At 37.9% G+C, this 22,058-nt stretch overlaps 1 protein-coding gene across 1 annotated transcript in view; it reads right to left on the bottom strand.

The window, feature by feature from the left end:
• Positions 1-939: 939 nt before the first annotated feature.
• Positions 940-22,058, bottom strand: part of snx3 (sorting nexin 3) — a 28,363-nt gene continuing 7,244 nt past the window's right edge. The window contains exons 2-4 of the mRNA XM_067417656.1: positions 9,567-9,662; positions 9,205-9,329; positions 940-1,707 (exon numbers count right to left, since the gene is read on the bottom strand). Coding sequence (XP_067273757.1) covers positions 1,602-1,707; positions 9,205-9,329; positions 9,567-9,662 — 327 coding nt within the window. The 3' untranslated portion in view covers positions 940-1,601. The remainder of the gene's footprint in view (positions 1,708-9,204; positions 9,330-9,566; positions 9,663-22,058) is intronic.

Below are 22,058 nucleotides of genomic sequence, written 5' to 3'. Positions count from 1 at the left end.
CGGTAACCGACTACAATCTGTAAGTAATCTACCCAGCACTAAATGTAAATATATAAAATGTATAGTTTATAATTGGCCAATAATTCACAAGCCAAGCCCTGTCCATGTTAAATGAAAAAAAGTTCCTTTTACTCTCATCTTAGGATCATGCGATAAAGATCTGACCTTCACAACATGTAGCCTGTGTTCAGGATAAAGATTTCTTGTCTGTATCTGAGCATCCAAGACCCTACGACATGTCCTTCCTTTCTCCAGTCTTCTTTCCAGTCTGAGTAACCACTATTTTCTCTTTTTCACAGCCACCTGCCTCAGTCTTTCTTAAAAGATCAATACAAATACTTTTGATTAAATTCATTCTGACTTCGAAGTATCCGCTTAATGAGTAAGATTAAATTGCCCTAATAACACTTATCTTAATAGCCTGAAATTATAATTCACTTGAATAAAGCATCTAGCAAATAATAAATGTGCGATAACTAATTGAATCTCCTTTAATATAGTTTTGTGTAAAATACTCAAAAAATGTCCAGTGCTGTGGGTGAATGATCAATACCTGGGCGCAATTAGTTTCGCAGTGTAAGGCCAAAATGAGAAAACGTGGTCGTTTTTACAAATCCTTCACACAGAATACTGATACTTTTATCACCTTGTCCTCCACAAGAAATTCTATTTATCAGAATATTTTTTCCCTATCCAACAGATAGGATTTTGCATGATTTAAATGGATCTGAGATCCCTCATTGAGTCTAACAGAACAATACTAATCAAAATATACGCAGGTGACTCACTTTATATGATCTCCTGATGGTCAAAAAGGAAAAACCTTTTAAGGCAGATTGAATGTCTGCTACCACTCTAATGCTAGGATCATCTCTTAAAAGAAATTTTAGCAGAGCCAAAAAGAGAGGCTTTCGTTTTTCAAACCACATCATATGTGCGTGTGTTTGATCCGTTTTATTGGAAAATTCTCATAAACAAAACAATGGCACAGCAGTATACAAATCTGGAAACATGCAATGTAGGCAGAACTCTGTGTTTCTGTGTAACACCATTACACAGTAAAAACGGACTTGTCTGCAGCTAAGTGGGACACATAGCACACGATCAAGGAGGTTCCCAATTAAGTGCATCCTGCACCGTATGTGTTCTTCAGCATTAAAAGCAACATAAGTTGGTAGTAGCAATAACACAGGGATGCCAATGTGGGTAATATAGTGCTTGCATAATTGTGATTTAGCTATTTGGTTTGTTTCGGTTTGATCTTGTACTACAAATATCAAAGTTAGTGGTGCTCTCAGACAAAACTACCATAAATAATTGTTAACCACAAGTAATTACACACAAGAATGTGTTTGATCGGACTTAAAGTGTTGAACAATAAATCTGAGAGACCCAAATTCAATAGTTCTGTTGGAAAAAAATGACTAATTCTAGTTCATTTTTAATCATTTGTTGTCTCGTTGTTCTGCAAAGGTAAATGATTTGGACGCCCTATGGTTCAGGCTTAGATTCTTTTCCAGTTAAGAATGATTCAAACCTTTCTTATTGCTTGTGGGTAATGTTTTTTTGTGTCTGTGCATGTGTGTAGAGTCCAGACCGGTTCAGGCTTGTCTAATTTTGGAAGGGGTGTAGTTTTTATCCACTGACTCGTCCTGTAGGAACATGTGCAGGCAGCGCTCATTTTGGGCCAATGGATGACCAGCCACTCTGAAAAAAATAAATAAAAAATAATCAGACCACAAAATGCACATTAGCCATTATAAAAATATTATGCAAGAATGCACATTGTAAAGCAGAAAAAGAGAGAGAGAGAGAGAGAGAGAGGAGGCGGAAACAACTTTGACCCCAATCAAGATGCAACTCTTAGATATTATTAGGAGGCTGTGACATTTCGTGGCCTTCTTTTTCAGATCATAAATCATCCAGCTTGAATTTCAGAGCGATAATATAAAAATGTAATCACGCATATCTTTTAAAAAGTAGAATGAGCCATCATGCTAATTAAACTCATTATTTCACCATTCAATCTATTCCAGCTTCCAATGGCATAAAAAGGACTCTCACACCTCTAAAATTACACAATGTTACAAGTCAAGATGATAGAGAATCATTTTCAGGTTTGGGAGAGGCAATATAAAGATATGATGTACAAATCCACACATAGTCGTGAAGTATGATGGGCATGCTTCCCCCTTCCCCAGGTGCTATTAGTACCGAACAATGATATTTAATTCAGGAATTTTCGGTTAAAGCAAAAAAAAACCCATCTTAATTACCTCCATATCCTTTCTTTCTTCAAACCTAATTTACAGCTGTTCGTCTCGTATTAAAATTCAAACAGGTAGAGCCGGCACATTTGCACATGAAACAAAGATAATGGCAAAGTCTGCAATCACAGCAAATAATTACAATCGAACTGTAACTTTTATTGTCTCAGCCGGCGGGGGAACGGCACCTCGGATCAAAAATAAGCAGGAGTGCACACAACATCTTGTAGGGAAAAGGTATGCATGCCTGTAATTTCACTCGCAATTATCATAAATTACACATCAAAAATAAAACAAATGTAAAAAGTAAAGCTGGTGCACTTGTGGCCTCTCATCAGTTTCGATCATTCTGTTGGTAATTATGAGAGAAGGAAAAAAAAAATAAAGTGTGAGGGAAGACATCAGATGACAAAAAGGCTGGCAAGTGTATGTTTTTCTCTTTCACTGAAGTACCTTAACCTAAAAACTCAAAATTAACAGAAAAGAGGAACAACTATTGTATTACGTTATCATGATAACCACTTCACTTTTCTTTATAAAAACAGTTCAGACGTGCCAAGGACAAAATAAGTTAAGAGGAAAGACATGTGGTAGAGGACTATGTAAATCTTGTCAATCAACATTAACTCAAACACACTTGAGAAAAAAATAAAAATAAAATCGCAAAGATTAATATTCTCATTTTCACAATGCATACATACATTAATAATGGTACCTTAATTAAATATGCGCAAATGTCTTCACTGTTTATCATCTTGATTTGTCACAAAATATAATCTTTAAAGAGGGGGTCTAATGCTATATTTAATGCATTCTGACTTATTTACACTGTTAAAGAGTTGGATTCTTATGCTAAACATGGCCAAAATTAAAAAAAAAAACAAGCAGGACGTATGAAAGTATTTCTGTGGAAAATACACTCCTTCAGGATAAGTCCTCCTTCTAATACCTTTTTTAAAAAGTTTCCTTTCTTTGAGTATGGCCCTGTATGACGTCAAAAAAGGCGGAATTATGGCTTGTATGGGCACTTCTCCCATATCAGGGTATATACAGCAATCCTTAAGTTAAATTTACTACTTTTTAATACCTTTTTTACTACCTTCAGAATATTTTTTAAAACCATCACAACACTGAATTGCAAGTGTTAATCAGCGACCTTTCTATTATTTACACAGATTTTGACATATATAACATACAAAAAAGAATATTTAGAATCGACACCAGGAGGAAATCTGTTATAAGTTATCATTCAGACACAGTTAAATACATCTCAACATTCACAAAGGTTGGTTAAGGAGAAGCATTACGGCATACACAATTGATTTACATTAATAACTGGTAATTCAGCAATTAAATTATTTAGTGTTTTTTTTCCAACAACAAAACCTGAGCCAAATATTACATTTCTATAACTGTGATAAGTTGTTGAATTGAACAAAATACTAAAAAAAGCGCTGTCAATCGATTAAAAAAAAAGAAATGTTTTTGTACATTTTTAATATATTTTTTAATATAATAATTTCACAGTTAATCAAATTAATGTAGAAACAACATCAAGACAGAATATTTTAAATACTTTTTTAAATGGCATCTTTTTATGAATGAAGGCCAGTATTACTGATATTAATACAGCTACTGATTTTTTTTTATTTTTTAACATTTATTATTAGGCTTCAAAAATATAACAGTTTTTAATTTAAGTAAACTTAAAACAATGCTAACATAAACCCATAATAAATGTCATGTTTACTCCTGATATTTCAATCAGAATAGGACACCTGATAGTCTGAAAAAATAATACCTAATTTGGAAAAAAATAATACCTCTGAGACCACATTTAACACTTTTAATGGCCTTAAATTTGACAATTTTGATTTATCACTTTTTAATACTTTTTAAAACCCCGCGGACACCCTGCATATGAGCGCGGGCACACATCAACCAGAGCGAGAGCATGGCCATCAACAAGCTTCGCTCAGGTTACGGAAGCCGTCGAAAGTGCTGTCATTTTGTTTTTAGACCATGAAACAATGTCACTAAAGAAGTGTGTTTTTGGTTGTGAGGGAAAGATAACCTTTTCTTCTGCTTCCCAAACTGTCTTGCCAGTTACTTTGAAAAAGTAATTTTGATTACTGATTACTCCTTTAAAAAGTAACTTAGTTACTTTACAGATTACTTGATTTTAAAAGTAACCAAGTAAGATTACAAGTTACTAGTAACATTCAGAAGTTGCCGACAACACCCCTGCCGCCTCAACATAGAAATGACCACCGTTTTTGCCAACCCTCATTTTATTGGAAGTGCATTAACGTCAAAAATGTATCTCCTGACATTTTAAATTGAAATGAAAAAATATTTCCTTAAAAAATACTCTCCCCGAGATGCAAGAAGAAAGCAAAAATATTTATTTTTATTTTTTACTAAGGAAAATTACTAAAATAGTCACTAACATACCCCTTTTCCACCAAGGCAGTTGGTTTCCACACCCAAAGCACCAGCTCAGAGCCAGAAAAAGTGATTCTTAAGTAGCACCAAAACATTGCTGGGCAAGAAGTAAGAACTGCTCGCCTCAGCGGCTGTGGGCGGGGTCAACAAGACGAACACAAACTTGTGACCGCCATTTTTTAAATAGCAGCTAATCAAGGATTATAATCCTTGATTAGGATTATAATCTTCGCTGGATTATAATCTCCGTCTATACAAATCATGAAGAGCTGCACAAATGCATTGGATTCGTGGCGTTTTGATGCCGATGTAGGATCATAAAGGCTCATTCCAGATGCATCGGCGCGCGCTGCGCAGACCAATCGTGTATGACATCAAAGTACAGCGAGCGCAAACGACTCCTTATGCGTTTGAATCGCTCACGCGGTATTTTGATATCATACGCGGATCGGTCCGTGCAAAGCCGATGCATCTCGAACAAGCCTGGTGTGTTTATATTTCCCGCTGCCTCACTAGCATTGCTAAAACGCTAGCGAGAATGATGAGACATATAGTGACGTAAGACCTATAGCTCTGTGGTGGCTCTCTTGCATGTGGAAAGCCAAACCAGTTCTTAGCATGAAACAGAATGCTGTTTCATGCATGCTGAGCTTTTTACACTGTTAAAGACTTGGATTCCCATCCTAAACATAGACAAAGTTTCAAAACCTAATGTTGGACGTTTGATGGAGTATTTCTGTGTCAAAAATACTCCTTCCGGTTTCTCACAAGTTTCGGAGAGTTTTTTTCGAGTACGGGTCAGCTTGACGTCGATAGAGCGGAAGGTCCTTGTATGGGCCATACGGGCTCTTCTCCCGGTAGGGTGCGCGCGTGTGTGACTAGAGCGAGAGAGGAAATGCACGCCCCATCAACAATGCTCTCAGTCATAGAGAGTACATAGTATACAATAGTCCATAAACCGAATCATGTCCTCATAAACTGCGAGTAAAGACACACAAATGTTGACAGTCCACTAAATACAGTACATACCACAGAGACGGACGTCCTGCTGTTGCCGTTTCTCCTGTTCAATTTATTTCTGCCTCCGAATGTGATTCTGGATCATATATCTATAAGCTGAGATCGATAGCCATGGGTTTCTCCACGCTTGAGGACGTCACCGCTTTGTTCGCGATCGTCATTCTTTAGCTCCGCCCACACGATACGCCCCCAGGCGCTCGTTTTTTTCTGGAAAGACTCGGTACAGCCTATATTTCTTTTATAAATATAATAAAACTAAAGACTTTTCGGAGATATGAAGGATGCAATACTACTCCAGGGTTTTTCCTACATTAAAACGTTTTTGGCGGCCGCCAAAACATTTTTTTGTCCCGCCAAAGCCTTATTTGATGAATTATTGTGATTTATAAATTGATGTAGATTACTAATGCACGTGACAGGGCGGACGTTAACTGAGTGACAGAGTACGAGCAGAGAGCCTGCTGCCTTCAAAACGATCACCATCTGAGCTCTTTCTCACTCGCAGATATCAATCAAAATCAACAGAACTGACACAATGGTAAAAGGTCGGAAGACTGACTCCATGTTCCATGTAGCGCGGTCGCACAATATTATCCCTGAATTAGCCTACTGCTGGATGTGAATTGTGTTCAAAAAACGCACTTCTTTTGAGAGACGTTTTGCACACGCAGCTGACATAAACCATACTTTCAAATAAACTGAAAAATATCCTTATGTAATGTTTTCTGTGTTGACAAATCTTTAGCGTTGTTTTAACCAACTGGGTTCACATATAACACGTACACTTTTGTCCGATTCGCGAACTAATGACTCATTTGGACCGATTCATTTGAATGAACTGATCTGTCCAACACTGAACTCACGAATCAGTGTGTAATCATTTACTCACAACACCTCTGAAATGAGAATGCAAGAGTGCTTAACCCATTAAACAAGAGGGGTTAGTCAGAATTAGTTTTAATAATCCACAGTATTTTCATGTATTTATTTTGAGCATTTATATTAATAATGTGTAGTAAAATACCAAAACAATGCAAGTTGTTGATAGCCAATAGTTTTATTAAATTGTATATGGTAGAGAATTAGACTATTAGTTACTATTTGACATTTTTAATGCTACTTTTTAATAATTGTTGCCAAAATAATTAATCGGTAAACCATGCAAACTTTGTAAAAAGAGGAACTAAAGAAACAAACATCAAGACATCACAATGAGATATCAAAATTAGATGAGGTCAGCATCTAATTCAGTAAAATGAAACACATTGCATTTATTTTACATTTATTGTCAGTATTGGGCTCACAGATCACACGGGTAGGTATTTTTACTGTTGGTGTATGTGTGTGCATATATGCATGTGTGTGGATGACCATGTCTGGTCAGCCACCACCGAAGACCATTTCTGACCCAGGAAAAACCCTGTACTCTATAGGTACTCAAGATTGACATGAGATTGACTGAAACTGAGTGTTTCACCCCCCCTTTAAAGGCTCTCAAGTCGAACCAACTTAGAACTGACAGTAGCACTGGCTCTGAACTAACACCCGGTTCATTCTGATGGAAAAGGGGATAACAGTGACTTGGATAAATTACTTTAATCTGATTACTGGATTGAAAACAGTAACACGTTATATTACTCGTTACTGGAAAAAAGTAGTCAGATTAGAGTAACTGATTAGAGTTACTGGCATCACTGTTCCCAAATAACTCAGCGTTAAGGAAACAGTGGATGCAGTTTGTGTTTCTGGAGCATCAACGGAGTTCTGCAAGTGTGTTTGTTAGTTCTTGGTCATGAGTCGAAACCGCAGGTGGTGAGTGAAACTGCATCAAATGACTGTTTTTTGGCAATTCGTCATCATACTTGGATTGTTTTAGAATATGAGCCTGATACTGCTCCATTGGGCTGTGATTTTTGGGCGTGAAACAGAAAAGAAAATGCCTCTGCACTCAATTAGATAGACCTAAAACCAACCAGAGCAACAGAATAAGTGACGTACGTTGACTTGAGCGATGCATAGTTGCCAAAAGAACAACCCAGGCTCATTGGAAATACGTGACTCTGCCTACATTTTTGCAACACCCAAATTATGTACCTCCAGGTACGTTTACCTGCACTTTTGGGGTAAACCGTCCACCGGAGGCGCTAAGTGGTAATATTTTTTCTCCATTCCAGATGCGCAACATGACATCATGACTGATCTCACAGAATGAATATTTATAGCCTAATTTTATATTTTGGAGTAACTAACTCCACTCCTACCCTAAACCTACCCACTCTCAACAATATAAAACACGTAAGAGGCAAATAAATGTACAGTCACATGTATTCATTGCAAAAACTGACCAAAAAACTGTATAAAAGTATTAACTCATGTTGCATTCCAAGTCTTCTGAAGTCATACGATATCTTCATGTGAAGAACAGAGTTGATCTTAATGTTTTAGTCGTTGAAATGATGATCGCGCTCCTTTGTGAACAGAACACACACGCACTCGTTCATATATGTCTGACTCAAATGATACACACAAGTTGAATGACGCAATCGGTCACGAGACACACGAGAACCAATGGCATTTTACAATCAAAGCTGACGTAATGACGCAATTGGTCACGAGACACACGACAGCCAATGCTGTCAAAGCTGACGTGACGTGTCTTCCGGCAGCAATATTTGAAATGTATTATTAATCTTTGGTGTGATAAACAAGCATTATTTAAATTACTCTGTACAAAATTGGAGTATCTTTAAACCATTTAGACCACAGCAGACTTGATAAACGAGCATTATTCAAATTATTGTGTATGCGATTGGATAGTCCTTCAAGAAATCAGACCACAAGAGGCGTGATCAACCGGCTACGACCCATCGCTTCTCTATCCGTCATCATGATAAACCCTCCAGTGGCACGCCAGGTGGATAAAAGCAGGCTGGGTTTACCCAGTCTACCCAAACGCTCTTTGGGTGAAGTGGATGATTACGTTACTATTTATCATCTGTCTATCATTGTATAAAGCCCGCCCTGACAATATAATTGGTCCAAACATGCTCTGGTTCGAGCATAGTTGCTCCACAACGGATAAAGTCCAGACCTAACTTCCTGCCCTCAAATGTTGTGGGCGGGGCTAAGATCAGCTGGCATCAAGGCTACTCTATGTTGGCAGTGCATATAATGTAAACTACAGGTACTTTTAGTAAATCGAAAGGGATAATGCCATGATGTATTGCGGGTGTGTGTATCTGTGTCGGTTGTGTGTGTGTGTGTGTGTGTGTGTGTAGCTCCGGCCACTGCACACCTTTACGAACTCAGCTGTTTCCGTAAAAAAAAATCGGTACAATGTATTGTCTTTTATAAATGATAAAAAATAAAGACTATTTGAAAATATGAATGATGCAATACTACTCTATAGGTACTTAAGAATAATATGAGATTACATAAACTGTTTGTGTTTCTCAAGGATCTTGCAACTCACTTGTTGAGGAACTGTTCTAGGCCCTGCCGCCGTTCCTCGATGAAAGAGTCGTCAAATATACCATCATCCCCACGGAATGGGAGCTGCCTGAACAGAGCCTTTCCAGGAAGAGGAGGAACTACCACCTGTTTGAAATACAAGCACTTCATTCACCTTACATTCATCTCTAAATGCAATCATAGCTCTTTTACAATCACTTCAAACGTCATTACCTGAACAACAGAATCATTTCCAATCCAATGACTGAAAAAAACATTACTACTTAAATGTATCTAGTTGAACTGAACCCTTAAAACAAATCTGAGCATTCGTGCGATGTTCCAACCAAACCAACACTACTATTTCACTCATCCATCCTTCACCTTGCTTTCCCTCTCCAGCTCTCCTCTCAGCCACTCAAAGTCGCTGTATCTCCTCCGAACACGTGACTCCTTCAGCTTGAATATGGGGAGGTTTGTCTGTGGAGAACAAGAACAGACAAACATCATCAGAAACATAACGTCCATCTCAGATTAAGAGAGCTAGTTTAAAAAAAGGGGAAAAAAGGCCTACATCTTTCATAAAAGTAGTTTGAAAACCTTGTTAATACTGACAGTGTCGCTGAACAGCATCAATTCGTCAATGAAACCCAGTTCAGTATTAGAGTAAAGCATTACATATATAGGTAAAGTCCACAAAAAGGCCCACTGAGACTAAAACAGGGACACTGGAGAGGCAGATGTTTATGAAATAAAAGAACAGCCTGATGACAGCATTCAAGGAGAAGCTGAAGAGGCAAAAGGCAGCGCAAAAAACGAACACAGATGAGAATAAAAGTACAGATCAATACTCCTACACAGGCTGATTTGCTCGACGCAGACTCAAAACAGATGAATACATGGCGGAGGAGACAGTAAGTTAAACGAATAAATGAATGTGCGGTTTGGGGACAAAGTCTTATGTGGGCCCTAATTGGACAGAAAGAGTTGAAATGTTCATCGATCCTCAGTTACTCCAAGACCATTCCTCTTTCCATCGCTCACTCTCCCTCCATCTCTTTAGCTGCTGCAAGTCATGTTTTTAGCCTTGAGAGGGTCCCTTCAGAAAGCGTAGATCTCTCCACACAATGAGGAACATTGATAATACCCACCACTTCAGCTTTCCCCCATCTCTATTCTTTCAATCTTTATCCACCTCTGTTTGTTTCCCCCTCTATATCAATCTGACTCATTTCTGTTTTTTTACTAGTCTCATTAAACATGTTTCACTTAAGGTGTGCTTATTCGTTTTTTGTTTATGTCATGGTGTTAGAAGTCATCATTAAATTGTTAAGGAAGCTAAAGTGTCCATTAATAAATAAGTTAGTAACACAAAATTAGTTGTATCTAGCTGACCATGTGACACGTCTCATTTGAGTGAATAATTTGCATCATATTATAAACTACTGAGTGCACCTGAACACTACAATCCAAAAGTTTGCGGTCATTGAGATTTAAAAAATGCACTAAATTTATCAAAAGTGACAGTAAAGACATTTATAATGTTATTTCAATTTAAAATGAATGCTGTTATGTTTAACTCTATTCATAAATAATCCTAAAAACTATCAGTTTTTACAAAAATATTAAGCACAAAAACTAAATGCTTCATTGCCACAAAAGGTTATCCTTTACATGTGTTTTTAAGCCTTGCCAACTAAATATTCTGATATTCAAGAGAGCTCAATTTGGTACTCGCTCTGTGAGACGTTTAGTGTGAAAATGAAAATTCACACAAAATCATATCAAAATGCCATCTTGGTGAGTATCCTGGTAAACACAATTGGTTATAGCTTAACAGAACATAAAGAGTTGAGAAATAAAATGGTATATGCGAACCTCTTAAAGTGACACCAGCCTAATATTCCTGCTGCGCTGCTGTCGGTTTTAAATTAATCAAACAAAAGACAAATAAATGTCAAGAGCTTGTTGCTCTAGCTAGCATACCTTAATGAATTTTGCTAATTTAAAACATGATCAAAACAGTAATATATTTGTATGACAAAAGGATATATCGATACAAAATTATCCAATATAGCATTCTGTGCTGAATTCAAATGGATGCGCTGACTTGTCCATTAGTGTTGTCAAAAGTACCGACCACAAAAATCATATTAGTGCATTACTAATATATTTTTAAAAAAATATATATTAAAATAGAAAACATTTTAAATTCTACTAATATTTCACAATATTTTTTTGTTGTATTTTCGATCCCATATCTTATTAAAAAATACTTACTGGATTAAACTTTTGTACAGTAGAGTAACCATAAATCCATTAAAGGGATAGTTTAAGCCAAAATAAAAATTCTACCATCCAATTCTCAAACTTATGGTATTAAAAATCTGTATGACTAAAAAAAAAAAAAAAAAAAAAAAAAAAAAATTATATATATATATATATATATATATATATATATATATATATATATATATATATATATATATATATATATATATATATATATATATATATATATATATATATATATATATATATATATTAACAAGATTAACCATAACAAAGTCAATGGGGTATGATGAACAAAAACTTTTTTTGTGTGTGTTATGAAAAATATATGACGCAATACGACTAGTACGCGCACACACACACACACACACACACACACACACACACACACACACACACACACACACACACACACACACACACAATATCATACCATTCAGCAGGGAAATGAGGGTGATTAGACAATGGCAGAATTTGATTTTTTTTGGGAAATATCCCCTCAAGTGTGTATATCTTCTAATATTTTATTTTAAGTTTCATTATTATCTGCAGTAACCTCCTCACAACCACTCACGGTATAATATCTCTAACCTAATTTGTATTACCCTTAGACATTCCTTCAACCCACGCCGTCATATGAGATGGGGATTAACTCAACGGCTATGAGATCAGGGTAACTGCAGTGCTGAGGAAGCGTTTAGTAGCAACCTTGCTGAGGTGCTTGCTAATACTGTGTGAATGGCTGGACCACTGGATAAAGAAGTTAATCCCTATGTCAATTGATCGTGGTAACAGGTAATTTAATACACACACTGGTTTCAGGACTATTATGTGGTGCATGGTCACACCGGAGGAAGAGTTAGTTAGTTATTGAACAGGATTAGTTCTTAGGCCAAGGGTGAAAACTTCTTAAAACACACACACACACACACACACACACACACACACACACACACACATGTTGGTCTATGTGGTTTACAGGGACTTTCCATAGGCGTAATGGTTTTTATACTGTACAAACCGTATTTTCTATCCCCTTACACTGCCCCTACCCCTAAACCTACCCATCACAGGAAACATTCTGCATTTTTACTTTCTCAAAAAATCATCATTTAGTATGTTTTTAAGGCCGTTTGAATTATGAGGACATTTGATATGTCCTCATAAACCACCTTTATAGTGTAATACCAGTGTAATACCCATGTAGTTATACAAATTTGTGTCCTCATAAACCACATAAACAGGCTCACACACACACACACACACACACACACACACACACACACACACACACACACACACACACACACACGATAAGGACCTATGATGGTGTCAAAAGGTCAGGTTTTGTTTCTTATTTCCCTCTACGGCTTCAGTCGTGTGTAAACAAAGGGGATACAATTGAAAATAAAAATTAAAAAAATAAGTTAGTCATCTATTACACTTATTGCAAAAGAAGAAATGTGTCAACCTTACATCACCTTCTAATAGAGAAGCTATTTTCAAGTCCTTCAGGCCAATGGTCAAAAGTTGAAAACTTAAGGAATATTATTACATTTGAAATATCCCTGGAAAAAAATGGCCATTTAATACCTGGTGCAATACCTTTATTTCACTACAAAGCTCTGGAAGGTATAACTTATTTTAATGTTGTAGCTTTCCCTACTAGTGCATTCAATAAACCAAGATTTGTCACACATGGACTAAGAGGCATGAAATTTGTTTTTCTTGTTCGAACATGAACATGCGCATCAGTGCACAAAGCAAGGTCCATAAAAACATGGATGAGGGAGTTTGGTGTGGAGGAAGTCCTGACCTCAACCCGATAGAACACCTTTGGGATGAATTAGAGCAGAGACTGCGAGCCAGGCCTCCTCCTGGCATTATATACCTCCCAAAATAAGTATGTCTTAAATCTGCTCTTGGTAGATTGCATTGGTCATTATGGAAATTGGAATTGGAATTGTGATCATTTTCCCTGTTTAGTAAATCTGACCCCTTATCTCTTTTTTACATCTTTCTTACATTGTTAGTAATGAAAACATTCCTAAACTTGCAGCTCGCGGTGAGGCAGATTCTAACTACTTTACTGACTAGCACCACTGCGTTCACAAGCTCAACAGATACGATTGTGATGGGCTACAGTGTTGAAGAATGTTTAACTTTGGGTAAAACCCAGCGCTCATCACGGTCACTTTTTACCAGACATCCAATCACAGTGGAGATGGGGCAGGAAAAATACAACACAGACCAACCGCCACATTCTGCTTGTACAACGTCCACAGATGAAAATAAGCAGCATAATAATGGAACAAAATCATTTAAATTAGTATAGAATCAATCCAGAAACAAACTACCTATGAAATTAGATCCTAGTAACACTTCCGAAGATATTACGTATAGAGTCTCAACTTCAAAATATGCTGCCCTGCCAAACCATGCATTTTCAGCAGAGCACCTAGCATTTTCATCTGGCTAAAAACGCTTTGGTGGACACGCGGCCCAAGGGTCAAATGGAATTGCTAACAGATCTGCCAATCTTTGTGTAGAAATAAAATAATAATGCAGCCATCCTTCTGAAGTAATTACCCTACTCCAGTAAATTGGCTCAAAAACTCAGATAAATACTGAAGTACCGACTACTGAAAATTCAGCTTTGCCTTCAAAGGAATACATCGCATTTTAAAATACTAAACAATTATTTGAAATTGTTAAATTGTTTTATTAGTTGCTAGACAAAAATTGCATGTCTGACCAAATACATAATTAATATCACACAAATTAAAACATCAATCATGAGTCAACAATCACCTAGTGCAACCTTCACAAGAACAGATGCTATTGTTTAGTACTTAGGGGTTCATTCACATCCCTCACACAAGTATGACCAATAGTAATAGTGACACTTGCAAGTACCACTAATTACACTTCAACAAAAATGCTGTGACGAGACTAGTGTTTTATTTTGTGTGTGCGTGTGCAAAGAAAAAGGAGGGGTACGTCGCACTGTATACAGCTGCAGATGCAAACTCTAAAGAGTTTGACTGTCCTCCCCTCACTGCTAATGATCTCAATCAAACCTGAGACAAGCAAACAAAACAGCCAAACAAAGGGCCTGATTACCGTGGCAACCAAAGTTAACCACACAGACGGAAGCCCTTACACATCAAACACTCAATGAGCAGATGAAAACAGCCCAATTCATTAAGACAGCAGCCTTGCGCTGCGACTAAGACGGGGCTTTTCAAGAGGTCCATCAATACCTGTGAGCATACTGGAGAGAGGGGAACGGTATGACATGATTAAACTGGCAGGTAATGAGACTCAATGTTAGACGAGACGATCAAATGCTTAGAGACTCTCTGATGGTTAGCTATGTTCTCGTGTTTTAATTCTTAATTCTTTAAGCTCGGTGGGATATTTTAACGTCTGTTCTGGCCAATAACAGGACTTGTCACAAACCAAGCACTCTCATCATAAATCATAACACTGCAGTAAAAACAACAGTGCTATGATAATGCATCATGCATTGTCTTCTATGTTAATGAGTAAAATGAGAAAAAGTTCTTGACAGTTGCGAAATGCAGGAAATCAACATTTTGTTGATCGCCTGGTTTCTATTTGTTTGCGCTCATAAGCCTGCCAGTGAAACGTCATTGGTACATTAGCACAGTGAAACCTCATTGGTACAAAAATCCTGCTCTACATAACTGTATTAAATGTTAAAAATGTTCTATGATATTTAACAAGTATGTGACCAGGCAAATAGCATGTAACGCATGTACGCTGGAAACGTAATGCACTATCTTGTGTCACAATAAGCAAGCAATATAATCATATCATTTAAAATACACTGCAAAAAAATTATTTTCTTGTCGTTGTTTTGAAAGCATTTAACCACTTCAACTCTGCAGACCCTGTACAGAGTCCGGAATGACATTATGAAGTATGCACTTTAAATTTTAAATGTCTGTGGAGGAGCTCTGACCTCATATGTGGTACTATTTGGAAGCTTAGAATGTCTACTTTATGGAGACATGGACATCACAGTTTGGCATTTGTTTTATACAAAGTAACTTATTTACTCTGGGACCATTTTCTCTTGGATATGGCCTACCCAAAATGAAAAGCTTCCCAATCCCATATACAGTGGTCTAAATATAAAATTTGGTGTCATTTTACAGGAAACCCTTTGAAGTTACATTAAACACTGCTAAAAGTGATAAACATTTAAGTATATGTTGTTTGTGCTGTAATAACTCCCCCAAAAAAAGAGACGCTGTTTGATTTTTTTTGGTAATAAATATAATTTTTGAAAGTGTAACTCAGGCCCTGTGTGCTCTAGCACCCTATAGACAGTTTTGGCTGTTTCCACTAGAATGATGTTCCAGAAATGATTGGAAACAAGATTTTTGTCTGGATCATGTATGCAAGATTATATATTCCTCCATTCAAATGGGGGGGGGGGGGGGGGGGGGAGTAGAGCACAGTCTCGGGAGTACCCCCCGGCCTGCGAGGGGTGATAGGGGTATGTGGCAAGCAGCGGGGCGAGGGACCACGAGAGCGGGCCGGTGACGAGTGGTAATGAGTGCCAGCTGTGCGACACACCGGTCTCGTCTCGCGGCCGAGTGACGGGAGCATAAAATGAGGAGCGAAGGCAGCGAAAGGCGAGACAGGACCAGGCCTGGATTTGTTGTTTTGTTTACGTATTGTTGTGTGTGTGCGGGCAGTCAACCGTGAGGGGCTGCCCGTGTTTTATTATGTGTGTGTATGGCGGGCAGTCGTCCGTGAGGGGCTGCCCGCAGTTAACTTTCGTTTTGTTTATTTATTTTGAAGTAAAGTTTATTAAACGTTCGCCGGTTCCCGCCTGCTTCTTTCCATCAACGAACGCGTTACAGTAATATTCATTCCTTCAGACCCATTTGAATAAATCCTGCATACAACAAGATAAAGACAAAAATATTTTCCATATACTTAAATGTTTATCACTTTTAGCTGTGGTTAATGTACCTTCAAATGGTTTCCTTTAAAATTACACCAAAATTGTGTATTTAAACCACTGTATGTGAAGCTTTAAATTTGTGTAGGCCAAATACAGATGGAAATCCCCAAAAATGGCCCCAGAGCATAAGTGGTTTAATATTTTTAGTCAGCAAACACAATTAAAGCTATACTGTGTGATATTTTCCCCCATCTAGCGGTGACCATCAAGTTTCTGTTCCTCTCAATTCCAATTTCGTTTTAACTCCTATGGTGGCCGATTTAGTCCAAGATTAACATGGCAACTCCCCTCTTCACATTCGACACGGTGCCATCGAGTGTTAAAACACGAAAGGCAAAGCTTGAATTTCCGGGTATGTCCCTCTTTGGCTAATGTACTGTCAAGAGGGAGGGCCAACATGGCGACCGGCATTCGAACCCCTCACCCGTATGTATTTTTAATGACATATTATTAACTCACGAGAATTCTGTATTACTAGAAAGAAGTAAATAATACATTAATGAGCACGTATATTTTTGAAAGAACTAAGTGTTTTTAGCTAAGAATAAACTAAAAAAAGTTACACAGTGTAGCTTTAATTGATCAAAAGTAAAGTGACAGTAAAGACCCTTACAAAAGATTTCTATTTTAAATAAATGCTGTACTTTGAACTTTCTATGCTTTAAAGCTTTCTGAAAAAGCAGCTATTTTCAACATTTGATAATAACAAGCAATGTTTCTTGCATACAAAATCAGCATATTAGAATGATTTCTGAGGATCACATGACACTGAAGACTGGAGTAATGATGCAAGAAATAAATTAAATCAAATTTGTAAGAATATTTTACAACATTTTTTTGACCAAATAAATGCAGGCATTAGAAACTATAAGAAAACAGTAAAGATATCTTACTGACTGCAATGTTTGAACGGAAGATACATAATTTTTATATTTGAAATAAAAAGTAGTATGTGGCCAGAATTGTGTCTACCAGATCCACGGTTGACCCACAGATTCTGTCTTCAAGATTTAACAGGTATGCTTATCATCTTCTCTAAATGCTCCAAACAAACTAGGTTAAAAAACAACCTAAAAATGTCAAAATGAAAACAAAACCACCTGCAAATAATGGGACAGACTGCCCAAGTAAGAAAAAGTCGGAGAGAGCGAGACAGAGGGAGATACAGACTAGGTGCATTTTATGCACAACACCCAAAAATAGCCAATTGTGTGAAAGGTGCACTAAAAGCGCTCTTTCTTTTAGTCACTCTTCCGCACTGTTAAAAGCTTCCACATGGCTTATGCCGATATGAGGAGATGGCAGAATCCCGGTCTCTCTCCTCTTTTTAGATGCATGTGTGTGCCGGGGACAATGGTGTAGCCTCATTAGGAGGAGAGAGAGGGCAGTGAAAAAACAGCCGAGAGAGGTCACCTCGCCCAGCATAAGGGCTCTGCGCTGGCTATGCATTAGCTTTTAGCGAGTCGGATCAAGTCAAGTTTAAGAGCGAGCATTTCATCTCTCCGCCCTGGTCTCTCTTTTTCAAAATAAAAGTAGCAAAAATGGAAGCACAATGCCATCTCATCGCATCATAGCTCCAAAGAGAAGAGGACAGAGGGACAATGAGAGCACTCGCGCCCCACCACCATCATCCCCCTCCGTGTTCTACACACAAGTCGCTCTCTCTCACACACACACGGACGCAAACACACCCACCCACCCACCACCCCAACACCCTCACTCTGGCAAAAAGCTGCCCCCTGTCTTTGTTCCCATAGCATCAACTCCCACTTTTGATACTGTCATCTCAAGTAGGATATGGTAGCCTTGATACAATATGCTGCCCATTACCATTAAAATAGTTGTCGGGGAGGATGCTGTAGACTTTGGATTACACTTGACTGGGACTGACAACCAGGCAAGCAAGCCATTTTTAGTAATGGCAGAAAGGGAGAGCGAGAGAGAGGGCTTTTTGGAAATTGGAAAAAAGAATTAAAGGGGGATGACGAGGAGGAGGAGGAGGTGAAGAAGGGAGAAAGGGAATGAAAGATGGATGGGGAAGAGTGCGTTGTGTACAAAAACCCAGAAGGGGGGCTGAGGATTCTCCTGTCTGTAAACAACGCCGAATCCCAAAGTCCTCCCTCTGATGGTTTTTCGTGCAGGGTCAGTGGTCTCATCGTGTCACTCAACTTTAGCACAGTAAACACAATATGGATTTGCTAAGAAATTATATGAACAGAAGCCAAAAAAGAGAGTTTAAGTATAATGCAAATCATTATCTGCATCCATGCTTATGTTCTGCTGCCATATTAGCTCTAACTGTGCGTGACAAACCCAATAAAATGGACCCATTACAAGAATGAGTCACATTTTTTTAAAAAGTTGCGCAAAAGTGAAAGATTAGAGGTTGTCAATATTCAGTTGCTTAAGATACTAAAGTTATTTTCTTCGTATTATGAATGATGATATAAATCAACTGTTCTTTTCTCTTGAGCAAAAAGAGCTGCTTGACACACTGGGAAATTAGGCAGAAAACAGAACTTAAAGATATATCTCACCTAAAAATGAAAATGGTCATTTACTCACCCTAATGCTGTTCCAATCTCGTTTGACTTTCTTTCTTAAGCAAAGCACAAAAGGACAGATTCTGAAGTATTGTACTGCCCTCACTTTCCCATACAATTACAATGAATGGGGACTGAGGCTTTCAGGCTTCAAAGAGAATGCAAAAGCACCATGAAACTATCATAAAAGTGGTGCATGCAACTCATGTGGTACATCTGCATGAATTCTAGTCATATGATACACAAATAACTTTCCAACTTCTATTTTTTTAGACAATCTATTTTAAAGGCAGAAAAAAGCAAAAAAGAGCAAGTACATTCATCTTAAATAATTTAGTATGAGTAACTTATAATTTTAAATAGTGAAATATTGAGCATGCTCAGTTTGACCACTGATTTTAAGAGTTTAGCAAAACATTTAGGCAGAACCATTTCACATTGCATTTTTAATTAAAGGATACAAATTTCAGGGACTTTAGAGACATAAATAGTGAGAGCTTGTTTATGAAAAGTTTTGATAGTACTTTATTGAAATTGAGAAAACTCAAATGCTTTGCAGACTTTTTCCCCAAGTTTACTTGCTTTGTGTGAGGAACAGATACAATTTAGAGTAACTTCTGCAACTGGATCATTGAGTCAGTGAGGTCACAAATCATTTAGTTTTGGTATAGTGGACTGAATCTGATAAAGATATGGCCACAAATCAGACATTGCCGCTGTTTACATGAACGTGCTAAAGAGAGCTAGGACAGATGTCAAGATTATCATTGAACAATGACCACAATACGTGTCTGATCCTCAAACAAAGCTATCATATGGCTTAGAAAATAGTTTACAAGATAACTATTATGATGCTTTTTTGCCATTGTGGAACTTTAGTCCGGATTCATTACGTCAAAAATAAAAAATTAAAAGACATCATGCAAGTTTTGAATGGCATGAGGGCAAATAGATCTGACCTTTACGTTACAGATGAACAAAATACAACTTTAAGAATCCTTCACTAGCTGAACTGAGGAAGAGATATGCCCATCCTGAGACGAGACCAGGAGGAGATGACGGGGGATGGGCATGTTTTGTGCCATCCAAGGGGGTGGGGGAGGGGGGTTGGCAGGGGGTTAAGACGAGGTCTGCACCCCCATAGTCATTCACACGTTCCACTCTAAAAGAAGGGATTAAGAAGCTTCTCGCTCCTTCTCCAAGACACACACACACACACACACATAAATATGGCTTGGCTTGTTTCTCTCACTCACCATGCCAGGATCATCTACGGGATGTGGGATATGACGATGGAAAGGATAATGGTTGGCCACTGAGCAAAAGAGAAAAAGCGTGCATGGATGGTGCGAAAGAGCCTAAAGGAAAGATAGTGCCCTTGGCACACAAAAGCATGTAATCAACATAGGCAGTGTTACTATGACAAATACAAACAGAATCTTTTTATCTCCTCTCATTGTTGCGATTGGACTACTTCAGAAGCAAATCAAAAGTTGACAGCTCCGCTCTTTCTCTCGGTCTTGAGGGCTAGAGCGAGAGAGCGATAGCGTGAGAGGGATGTGTGGGGTGTTCCCTTATGCAAAGCAGGGTCACCGCCGACTCAGAGACACACAATAATACTGATTACACGCATATGCTAATTATTATACGCTAATCAAGTACAGTAGCTTTAGATTTGGGCTAATGGCAGGCGGTGGCTCGCTCTGTAGGTAGGAGAAAGCTAAAAATACTATAGGAAAGCTGGGAAGACAGTGGCCTATTAGCAGACACAACAGCACCTGTCAAAACTTATCAGTTGTGGAAAATGACTGCCTAGGATAGCAAGAGGATGTGACAATGTCTTGTCTTCACCACCGCCTCCCTTCAGAAAGTGCTTCATATTTAAAACTGCAGCATTTCAAAGAAGAATTTAAGATACTTAGGGAAGAAAAAAGTGCTTTAGATGTGAAGAGTTTCAACAACAATACCCCGATGAGCATTTCGTCAAAACTTCTCCTGGTTACAAATGTATCAAGAACAGAACAGAATTGAATAGAATTCTAGACCAACAAACAACTGAGAACTGTGAAACTTTTCTCCACCATTTTCATGCAATGTTGCAATTTTAAGATGCAGGCACTTGCTCAAGTCAGTGCAATCTTTTGTTTACCAAGCCTTAAACCACTAAGATGACTTCTAGAACAACCGTCTTAAAGGGTTAGTTCACCCAAAAATGAAAATTCTGTCAACAATTACTTAACCCTAACGTTGTTTAACACCCGTAAGACCTCCGTTCATCTTTAGAACACAGTTTAAGATATTTTATATTTAGACCGAGAGCTTTCTGTTCCTCCAGTGAATGTATGTACGGTATACTGAATCAGCGTATTATTAGAACGGTTATGAATCAGCGTATCGACTCAGAATTTGGATCACCGATGTCACGTGATTTCAGCAGTTTGACACGCGATCCAAATCATGAATCAATACTCTGATTCATAACCGTTCTAATCTTTGGTTGAGGATTGAAAACAAACACGGAAGAGAATAAAGTCAGCATTGAATAAAAATTATTTTTGTACCAAAATGTATTTTCGATGCTTCAAGATATTCTAACTAACCAACTAATGTCACATATGGACTACTTTGATGATGTTTTTATTAGCTTTCTGGAAAGGGACAGTAAAGGTCCTTTCACACCGGACACGTAACGAAAAAGCGTAGCGAATATTTCGCATGCGAATGTTTCGCGTCAAAACCATTCACATCAGCCGCGACACGAATTTGCGACATTTCAGAACTCCAACATTCCAAAACATTCGCGGCGACAGCCGAGAAAACACGGGCACTTCATCATTCAGTGAAGACGAGCTTTTCATTTTATTTAAAGGACAGAGAAGAAGGTTTTGGGTGCAGCCAGTCTTATAGAACAGAGAGTCTGAAGGGGAGGATGCTAATCTTGAACAGGAGCTAAAACTTTATCATGGCCGGTTCAGCACTTACTTTCTAAAGTCTGTGGGACAATTTGAGGATCTCCTCCAGAGACGGCAGCGCATCTGA

The sequence above is a fragment of the Pseudorasbora parva genome, chromosome 15 (genome assembly GCF_024679245.1).
Source record: "Pseudorasbora parva isolate DD20220531a chromosome 15, ASM2467924v1, whole genome shotgun sequence".
Lineage (NCBI taxonomy): Eukaryota > Metazoa > Chordata > Actinopteri > Cypriniformes > Gobionidae > Pseudorasbora > Pseudorasbora parva.
The sequence above is the reverse complement of the archived record's forward strand: the minus strand, read 5'-3'. Positions and strand labels throughout refer to the sequence as shown.